The sequence below is a fragment of the Fulmarus glacialis genome, unplaced genomic scaffold (assembly GCF_000690835.1).
Source record: "Fulmarus glacialis isolate BGI_N327 unplaced genomic scaffold, ASM69083v1 scaffold1410, whole genome shotgun sequence".
Classification (NCBI taxonomy): Eukaryota; Metazoa; Chordata; class Aves; order Procellariiformes; family Procellariidae; genus Fulmarus; species Fulmarus glacialis.
In genome coordinates, this window is record NW_009186853.1 from 41,977 (window position 1) to 52,626 (window position 10,650).

Consider the following 10,650-nt stretch of genomic DNA (forward strand, 5'->3'; position numbering starts at 1 on the left):
CAGCAAGACTGTTTTTCCTCTACATCTTGTAGATAAGAGGAGAGACACGTATGGATGGTTACTTGCTGAGTTTGCATATAGAAATGCTGGACATATATCTCTGCAGACCTGTAGACAGAGGCTTTGCATACAGGATACTTTGCATACACAGATGTCATCTGTGCTCACTTTAGTGGATTATGGATGCTACATGAATGTCTTTAAAATGGAAAAGAGCTATGAATGCTGGGACTCCAAGCTAGCATGTGTCAGAACTTCAAGTGGAGTTTGTTTGAAACCCTACAAAATATATGAAAAGCTCCAGGGCTCCTGAAATTCATTGAATTTATGTTACCAACCTTTCAGTGCCCCCTGGAGATGGTTTTGAAGAGAACTCCAGTGTAGCACTCTAAAAAGTTTATTTAATTTGAACTTTGCACTTCCATCCAAGGCTGAAGCTTCATGTTTGAAATATTAATGGTTGTGCCTGGAGGCAGACTGGTCCTCATAAGCTTGTGGTATTTCAGTCCAGATACAGCTTCAGTGGCCGAAGACTGGCATCCTGATTTAGTGTCTGTCTCTTTGTCCTACTGAATGTCAAAGAAAGTATTAAATTTTCATTGAGGGACCAAATTTATCAGATGAATAATTCATTTCAGTTCCAATCTTTATGCAGAAAGCTCTTTCAGTGGCTATTTTAGTTATACCAGGTCTACAGAAAAGTCTGTCACTCCTTCAGACAAGCCAAGTGGTGGGAAAATCTCTGTAAAACTTCATTGAATTCTTTTGTTGTTAGCTAGATACCACAATAGCCAAAATTATATTCCCTGACTTCAATGGGGCTTGTTGCCTGTTTTAGCATAACACATCAAAGTGAGTGATGACTGGTATTGTGAGACTGACGCAATGTAGAGTAGTCAAAAGTATGGAAGTAGAAGGAAATCAAGCCTTCATTTTAGCTGTAGTCTAAGACTGCTTACTGATGGCCCCACAGACCCTTAGTTCTTCTTTACCATTTTTATTTTTCCAAATAAGTATCATATTCATAGTGACTTTCTTAAATCACAAGTATTAAAGACATTTACTGTAATTTGGTCTTTTTTTTTTTCACATTTGGGTAGTATCTCCTATATAGCAATTACTTAATATCAGAAATGTTAAGGCCACCTTGTTAGATGGCTACAGTGGGAAAACAACTGACTTACAGTCACTTAAGTCTGACTTAGTTGCCAGCATAGATGCTGCTGCATAGTAACTGGTTAGCAACAGCTTTTAATTACAAACACCACAAACTACATGTAAGCTGGTAAGTTCAGAGCTGGAGGCCAATTAACACTCTAAAACAGCCATGAAAGAATGCTGCCTTGGGATGGCAAAACAGCCCTTCAAATTGGTGTTTAAGACTCCTGGACACTGCAATGAAATGTTATCACCTCTTCCCACACTTGAACTCTCCTGACGTGTGTTATGCCCATCTCCTGTTACATTTGCGTTTGCAGATTTTGAACCCCTTCTATGTGTTCCAAGCCTTCACCCTCACGCTGTGGCTGAGCCAAGGCTACACTGAATATTCAGTGGCCATCATAATCCTGTCGATCATTTCTGTTGGATTAACTGTGTACGACCTCAGACAGGTGAGTCTGCTGTGCAGCTTGCCGGCTCCCCATCCTGCAGTCTGCTAGCAATTTCATCTACCACAGACACAAGTAGCTGTTCATATGCTCTTTCTGGTTATTTTTTACTGCTGTGTATTCTGCTGTATTATTACAGATTTATTTCTATAGAAGAGTTAAAATAGTCATACCTGGGGTCTTGAACTTCCCAGGAATTAAAGAACATTGAAGTCTGATACCTGGTCTTTGTCAGACTTTATGAAGGTGGACTATATCCATGAGTCTGGTTCCTACTGTAATTTCAGGAGGATTCACTTCTCTTAAGGTTTGCTAAATAGCAGGTCTTAACAGCAAAAATAAGAATGATTTTTTATTTCTCAAATTTGTTCAACACTTCTGTCATGGACGCAGCTGCTTGGAAGCATTTTTCTAATAGTCTCAGCTCATTCACTTTTTGACCTAAAGCATTCACCTGTGATAAACCTGAAACCTTCAGTCTCTATGGCAAAGGCAAACAGATCGAGCTGAGCCTTATACAACCTTTGCCTGCCACTGAGGATCCTCACGCAGCCAGATGAGCTTCCTGGTGCTTCCTGCTGGAAACATAGAACACTCACTGGGAGTTGGGAAAACATTTCTTTGATTTCTGAGCCCACTTTTAATACACAGGGAAGGCAAAAATCACATGGAGAAGGGGTATAATAGGGCAAAAAGAGAAACTATGTGAATGAAAGTACAGATGGGAAAGAGCGATAAGAACAGGAGTCTGGCAGGCAATGTTTTAGTTTCTCAGGTCTGGATTTTTAGGTATCACATTCCTCTGCATTGTCAAGACTTAAAAGCAAAAACGAACTGGGGATTCCTGTGTCCTGGTAAATGTCTTGTTAATTTTCAGGAAAAATATAAGGGTTAGAGGACAGCATTGAGAATTACAGTTCCTGCAGACAGCGTGATGTGATTAGAGGTGCTGGCAGGGTGAAGGGGTGGCAGCTCTGGGGTGCACTGACCTGACTCTCATGCTCTTATTCTGCTTCAAAGCCAGGCACAGCTCACATTGCCTCCAAATTCACTGCTAAAATCATTGTTCCTGCACTGAAATACTGGGGAAGGGCAAGATCTGGCCCTTAGAAAGGTTCCTTGAGAAGGTGGTATAGCAAACTGCTCTGTGAAGTGCTGCCCAGGAGGAGGCAATAATTTGCCCTTCCAGGAGCTGGCTTTTGTTTGAATCGACTCTGCTTTTTCCTGGGCTGGTAGAGGCACACAGCACGTTCCCCGCATAGGTCCCAGGCCCCCGGGCTTGCGGGGCTTTGGGCAGTTTGTGCTCACCGCTGTGCTGACGAGGCACTCCTGTGCACCCTCTGCCCTGCCAAGGGCATGCTTTTATCATGCCTCACGCTGATCTCAGCGAGGGCTTTGTGAATAGCTGGGCTTTTGCCAGCACAGGTGTGTTGGCTGTGCATCACGTTTTTGTCTCTCTGACTAATATCTGTAGGACGACTAGCACGCCCATGTTGAACAAGCACTCGCATCTCTTTGAGCGCACCTTTGTACTTAAAGTGTTGGTGTCACGTCCTGGTATTGCAGAGCATGACGAACAGATAAGGTCCGTTCAGCTTTCTTTGGCAAGGCCGGTTTTATTGTGTGACTCATAATTTTGGCAGGAAGAATTACAATGTTTGGGGCCTCTGGATATTCTTCAAACTGGCTTGACATCTTCACATGAACAATGCTAATGAAGAAATCCACACTCGGGGATCAGTTTTTTGCAATTGCAACTTTTAAATCAAGATAAGGCATTCTCTCTAATGGCTTTGCAATGACAGTTGACGTCATCATTATCTCAGGATATGTAATTGTCTGATTTAGATTGCAAAAACTGGCAAAGCACAGACACCCAGCTAAATTAGAATTTGTTTTTCTTCTTGCAACGTCAGTTTTGTAACGATAGTCTTTACAACTTGGTCGTCCTGTTGATAGCCTCCTAGCAAGGATAAAACGATTCAGCACAAGGAAACCCTCTACGAAGGGACTGCAGATAGCAACATTGCAGCTAAGGAGACTTACTCTGGCACGAAGCAGGAATAGCCCCTTGAAGGTTGAGGGAGATACAGCGGCATGAATTGGAAGCAAACAGAAAATTAGGTCCATGTTCCCACAGCAGCTTGTTCTAGGTTAACTCAATGAACTCGCATCCTGACTTCTAACAAGCGATGGGAAACCTCCCCTGGGTAACAGCAGAGTTCAGTTTCTGTGATGTTAGCATGATCACTGAATTGTAACCTACTGCTTCACTTGAGTATTGGTGTTTCAACACTGCAATTGCTTTCTCATCAACAGCAGTCTATTAAGCTGCACGACCTCGTTGAGGAGCATAACAAAGTCCAGGTTACAGTCTGCACGAAGAGGGAAGGTGAGTCATCTGCGTCTCGTTTACCTCACCAGCCTATATAATTAACTAACATGTTGAAATGTTTCAGCCGCAGAAATCAACAGGAGCTGTGCAATTCCAGATACGTGAAGGGCGAGCTGCAGGGAGAATGGGGCAGAGGGAGGTGAGCCGGGCAGGGCAGTGAGAAGTGTGGGCACAGCCTATGTGGTGCGATAATGATGCATCTGTGTCATTATCATCTGTATCTGCAGCATCTGTAATGATACAGGTGAACCTAGTAATTTGTGTTAAGCGTTGAGAATGGCTTGGAAAATTTCATTTCACCAACAAGCAACTAGATAACAACTCTGGCCTTCTGAGACCTGCTTCCCTGCACTGCTATAGGCTACTTTCACAATCTTGCCAAGTAGCTTGTGAGTGATTTTTCAAGGAGTCTAGATATATGGCTCCCACCAAGGTATATGCTTTCTTTCCTGCATCTCAGTTCCTTGCCTGTAAAATAGGGGTTATAGCTATTTTTGCCTCCCAAAGATGTTGCAATGGGCAATTGCTAGGGTGATGGGAGATGCAAAGGCCTTGGATAGGTTTTCTTGGTCAGGGTGTTTTATGGACACTAAGCAAATAAAACTGAAGACAACCACTTGGAGGGAGATGTTTAGACAAGGGCCAATCTTTGTGCTGTTTCTTTTCGGTCAGTATTATTTCTAAGAAGCGCTGGCCTTAAATCATTAGTGTAGAAGTTTAGTGATGTGTGTGCCTTGAGACTTTTTTAATTGCCCAGAACTTGTGCACAAGTAAAGTTCATTTTTGCATTGTTCTACAGGTTGCAAAGAGCTGGAGTCTTGTTACTTAGTCCCTGGAGACATGTTTCTTTTAGATGGAAAAAAGTTCTCTCTCCCATGTGATGCTGTCCTGATTGATGGAAGCTGCATTGTGAATGAAGGGATGCTCACAGGTGCAGCCTTGGAGTTTGAAATGCTAACACCCTGTGCAGATTGTCAGGGAGATGTCTCTATCTGTTCTGACAGCAAATTGTTTACTATTTATTAGAATAGTTTGCAGCAGGAGGTGGAAAAACTGTGGCTTGAATAATTCACAGTTGTCTTGGGCATGAGAACACTGCCATTGTGTAATATGCATTTCTTATCCACATTAAAACCAAGTAGGATTAATATACTGTCAGGAGTAGAAAGTGAAAATACTCACACTCTGAGCATGTACTTTTTGAGATTTTTGGATTCTGATCTTGCAGCAGTTCTGTTCAAGCAGGCAATGTATGAGCACAGGGGTCAGTGTTATACCTAAACATTGAGCCACTACAAGGCATGAACCTGTGTCAGGGGCAAAATTTGGCCCAAGCCCATTGAAAGAAATGCTCAGAGAAGCCATCTGATGCACTCTGAAACTAGAACTACAATGGTTGTCACCATAATCCACATGTGTAAGTACATAAGCAAGTTAATTAGTTAGGCAAGCTTGAGCACCTGAAGGGTGCTGTCACTTTCTAATATGCAGAATCTGATAGATTTTTAAATCCCCTTGAAGTGAAGATGCACACTGTTGTTCTTAGGTGAAAGCATTCCAGTTACTAAAACCCCCTTGCCCCTCACGGAGAGTCCGATGCCCTGGAAAACCCACAGCATGGAAGACTATCGGAGACATGTCCTCTTCTGCGGGACAGAAGTCATACAGACGAAGCCGACGGGCAGAGGGCCAGCGAGAGCCGTCGTGCTGCAAACCGGTATTTCATTTATCATTTGCTAACCCCAGAGGGAAAGCAGCAGCCCCCAAGGCAAGTAGGAGAGCTGGTTTCATTTTGTGGTTCAAGTCCAGCACAGGTCTGCTGTCCCCAAGAAGTGTTTGTTGTCACCTGATGGTTAAGGCTTGTGCAATGTTACCCGTTTTTGAACAGCACCAACGCAGTACGCTGCCGCCGTACGCAATGTATGGCACGTGTCTTCACGCAGGGTTCAATACAGCTAAAGGTGACCTGGTGAGATCCATCCTCTACCCAAAGCCAGTGAACGTCAAACTCTACAGAGATGCCTTCAAGTTCATTGTAGGCCTCTCTGTCATCGGTGTGTTTGGACTCATCTACACCGTGTGCGTGTTCATGTCCCACAAGGTAAGTATGAGGGATGCCTCTGCGCTGCACGCACCAGCTCTGAGCCCTCTGTCACTCAAGATCCTTGGAATATTGTTCACTTCTCTAATTCAGTTTTCAGATGCCAGAAATTGGGGTGGGATAGGGGGAGATGGACAGGACAAAGTGGAATAAATCTGTCATCCCCAGGGCAGAGCTTGGGGTGCGTTGCTCCTGGGCAGGAGGGTCGGACCCCCCAAGGGTGGTGGAAGCAGGGGCGGGAGGCTGTTCCCACCCCACCGCCCCTCTTGCTCTCACTGTTTGCAGAAGCCAGTGGCAGACGTGGTGGCTATGGCCCTCCTCCTCCTCACCGCGGCTGTGCCTCCCGCTATCCCCGCTGCCCTGACAACAGGCACTGTTTATGCCCAAAGGAGGCTGAAAAAAAAGAAGATTTTCTGCATCAGCCCACAGAGGATTAATATCTGTGGGCAGATCAACCTTGTTTGCTTTGACAAAGTAAGGCGCTTCCTGGGGCACTAAAAGATGCTGGGGGCTGCTAGGAACATGGGATACTTTTTTTTTCCCCACCCCATCTGCCCTGATCTAACCCCAGGGAAAAATCCTCTCCAGGTGCCCATGCAGCAGGGTCACACTGCAGGCAGGAGGCTTTCCTTACCCTGCCTGGGAACCGGGCAAGGATCTCTGGGGACGTGGCAGGAGGATGGGGTGGGCAATAGCAGGGTAACTCAATATTTATTTAAATTTAGACAGGCACGCTGACAGAAGATGGACTGGACCTGTGGGGCGTCATCCCTTCTGAGGGAAGCCGGTAAGGATGGATTTCATTTAGCAAGAACTAATCTCCAGTGCGAATGTACTGCCCAAATGCCTAGTTAGGAGGGAGGCAGTTGCACGGGATACAGAGAGACAGCAAATAGCATGCAGCAAGAGATGTTCTGGGTGCATTTGTGGAGGCAGAGTGCAATGGGTGGCCCTGTTCCCTGCTCAGCTCCTTCCCTCTGAGGACGGCATCTGGGCGCTGCTGTGGCAGGGGGGGGAGCTAATTCAAGGCAAACAGAAGTCAGCAGCAGCATGAGTGCTTTTAATGACCCTGAGGGGATTTGGAGAATATACACAGAGCTTTTCAATTATGTCATTCTCAGCACAGTTCAATAAGTATTCTTAATATAGTCAATAAACCTTTCATCATTTAAATGTTAGGACAATGCTCCTTCTGTTGAAATTAAGTGTTGCCAACTTTGGTGCCTGTCAAATCTCACCTACCTTCTGTAAATACCATGAAAAAAATCCATGAGACCACAGACCTGCAAAGCTCAGGTGTCCTTAGGAACTCCCTCAAATCCATGGCAAGCTCCACCTCAATTCCAAGCCCAAAGACCATTGAAATCCTCAAGAAATAACCGCTATGTAAACATTAAACTTGACTATATCCAGAATTATACTATTTAATTCATATTATTGTAATACAATAACAGACTTCAGTTCTGCAGTGCATGTTATGCCAAAGTCAAAATATTAATCTTTTGCAGTGGCCAGGACAAATCACACACCCCATATCAACTCCCAGGTTTCATTAGCAGTTGTTAATATATCAGATACTTCAACACCACAGAGATAATCATGCCATAATGAATGAAAGGATGAATTCATTGCGAGAGGAGGAAAAAAATCACATTCCCAATACTTCCTCAAAGGACAGAGAGAAAATTACTATCTGATCCAAATTAATGAGAAGAGATTAATAACTGTCAACCAATAAAATGCTCTTCCAGTGGGACCAAACCACAGGCATATAGGACAGTCTCTTCTTGGCCCCCCTCCAGTGCCCCAGGCAGGCCACACTGAATAGGTGCATGTTGAACAGGCTTGGAGCCCACGAAAGGCAGACGGCTCATGGTAGTGCCAGAATGACTTCCATCAAGGTAGCCTTTGCAGGTAGTGTCTGCTCACGTGAGCAGCAGAACAAAACTGGATCTATATATCAGAATAAATTCACATAATAAAAAAAAAAAAAACCAACCTCTGCAAGGTATCAAAACATAAGAGTGTCTTTGCAGCCATGTCCCATCTGCACCCAGCTGGGAACCAGTGCTGGTGGCTTGCCAAAACGCAAGGAGGAGCTATTGCTGTCTGCATTGATCTCATTAGCCTATTTGCATAATTACTCTTTCTTAAATGTTCACATTTTTAAACATGTTATAAGATTAGTTGTCAGCTAAGCTGGATACTGTGAGGCAATGACAGTAAAGGAATTTCATTCAACTTGCAAAATATCCTATTGTATGTTTAATAAGATATAAATGTTTCCTGGTTTTATGGGGTGTTTAGCAGTTTCACGGTGTCTCTCAAGTATTAATTAATTAATAAGCCAATTATGACCAGGCTGAAAACAAGGTATAATTTGCTGGAAACAGAACAGACTTGGATGGCCCAGAGGGACAACAGGTCCCAGATTCATTGTTCCTTTTAATACAGCTGCGCGCTGTCATGTTGCTCGCTTCCAGATGCATTTCACTGTGCCTGTGTTAGTAACAGGGATGCTAGTGGTGATCAAAAGTAAATAAAATCTATTTAAATTTCTCCTTAACGTGCCAGTATAAATGGTAGCAGGCTGTGTTCTGGTCTGGCAAACACAGCTTGTCAGCCAGCCTGTTTCTTAGGGGGAAAAATGTGTGTGTGAGAAAAGAGTACTCTGAGAAACAACTTCCATGATGAAATTATAGAGCCTTCACCCAGCCCAGCTTCACATGTGTTCGGTCGGTACTGCAGGGCCAAGGAGGGAAAAAACCTCAAGGCTTTCCACAGAAAGAAATCAGGGCATGAATCTTTGACAGCATGCCTCAGTGTAACTCAATAGGAGTCAACCAACATACCCATTTTTAAAACCAAGGTGTGAGGGACAAGCATCTGGTGCTTGTGGATATGCAGATGTAAAATCTACAGCTGGAAGTGAAGGTCAGGCTCCTCGTGGCTCTCCCGTGTTGCTCCCGGGGGTGCAGACTGCGGGCTGTCGGTGCTCGTCCACCCCGGTGGGTGCAGAGCACCAGTCCGAGCAGATGCACCCCCCCTTCCTTTCACAAATCTTCTCCTAGGGCACTTTGCCAAACTACTCTGAGATCCCTGCTGCAAGTTGTTTCCTCTCCAACAGTGTCTTCTCTGCTTTGTCTAATACCAAACAGCAATTGCCAAGCAGGACTCCTGTGCCTGTGGCAGCCCCTCTGAGTGTTGAACTTGTACCAATTAATTACTGGGTACTTTTTGGCCTCCTGAATGCATCTGACCTGTTATCAGAAGGATGGGTAGGACAGTGTGTTGCTTGCAGTTGTTGGGCTCAGCTCCACTCAGTGCAGCAGCGCAGCACCTGTATGCACCAGCTCAGGACTTGTGTCTCTGCATCCCTCTTGTAAGCGGTCCCACTAACCCTCTGCTTTTAATCAGGTTTCAGACAATCCATAAGTTCCCATCCAGCACTCCTCTGCCCTGGGGACCTGTGTGCGGAGCCATGGCGAGCTGTCATTCACTGGTTGTTTTGGACAACAAGATTCAAGGAGATCCACTGGACTTGAAGATGTTTGAGGGCACACACTGGGTAATGTGACTTGCATCCTCTACATACATCCAAAGCATGGACACCCCCAACCCAGCCCATGGGGGTGTGCTCACAAGTCAAGCTCAAATACATGCCTGTAGGGGAAGCTCCTTTTCAGTCCTGGTCTTAAAGCTGGAATTTGCTCTGTTATTTCTACTAACCGCATGGCAGATTTGCAGACTGCAGCTGATTCTTGATAGTCCAGCAATCATTTTCCTTGGGGCTGCCTGCATTTGTTCTCTTAATTTGATTTGGAAACACTGGAGTGTAAGGAAGCAGATGGGGAGCCTGGTTGCTGTTTAATGGAAGCAGGGGATCAGACCACGCTGTTCGCCATGTGGTGCACAGACCAAGTCAACCAAGGAAACACACAGGCAGGTTTTTACATCCTTGTGCTGAAGGCTGTTATCTCTGATCAGCAAAGGGACATCCCTATGGAGAAACCAAGGCTGGAGCCTCCAGCTGAGTGAACAGCAAGTCTCGGAGAGATCTGGGGAGGAGGCGAGAAATTGCGCCTCGTGGCTCATCCGTGGGGATGGAGAGTTGCTTGGGTGGGAGTAGAAGGGGAGGAGGCACGAGAAGGAAAGGGGCTGCTCTTCTCCCTGCCACGTCCTAGCCTGGAGGGGTTCTGCGTCTCTGCAGTTAACTGCCTCGTCATCTTTTCTCCTTCGACCTTTTGCTCAAGAGAGATTAATCAATAAGTAAACCAGATGGCAGCTCTTTCATCAGCACTGCGGGGAGGCATCAGGCTGGTGCTCGCTCCTGTGGAAGAGCAGGCAGCAGCAGAGCCACATGACAGCAGAAGGGGACTATGAGGGTGAATGAGCCTTGGCAGCACATAAAGTAACAGAGCTGGAGGGCTAAAAGCATCCTACACTGTACATTACCACCCTGTTTCTGCACAGAACATCAGTGAGAGTCTTTTAAAAGCAGGAGACTGGAAGATAAAACTAGCTAGATAAGGATAATTATTTCT

The 10,650-nt window shown here is 45.2% G+C and overlaps 1 protein-coding gene across 1 annotated transcript in view; it reads left to right on the plus strand.

Annotated features, from left to right (window-relative positions):
* The window catches only part of ATP13A5 (ATPase type 13A5), a gene marked incomplete at its 3' end in the record, with an annotated part of 28,626 nt that overhangs the window by 7,597 nt on the left and 10,379 nt on the right, over window positions 1–10,650 (plus strand). The window contains exons 7-14 of the mRNA XM_009572701.1: window positions 1,479–1,613; window positions 3,930–4,002; window positions 4,805–4,936; window positions 5,552–5,722; window positions 5,949–6,106; window positions 6,392–6,580; window positions 6,832–6,893; window positions 9,524–9,674. Coding sequence (XP_009570996.1) covers window positions 1,479–1,613; window positions 3,930–4,002; window positions 4,805–4,936; window positions 5,552–5,722; window positions 5,949–6,106; window positions 6,392–6,580; window positions 6,832–6,893; window positions 9,524–9,674 — 1,071 coding nt within the window. The remainder of the gene's footprint in view (window positions 1–1,478; window positions 1,614–3,929; window positions 4,003–4,804; window positions 4,937–5,551; window positions 5,723–5,948; window positions 6,107–6,391; window positions 6,581–6,831; window positions 6,894–9,523; window positions 9,675–10,650) is intronic.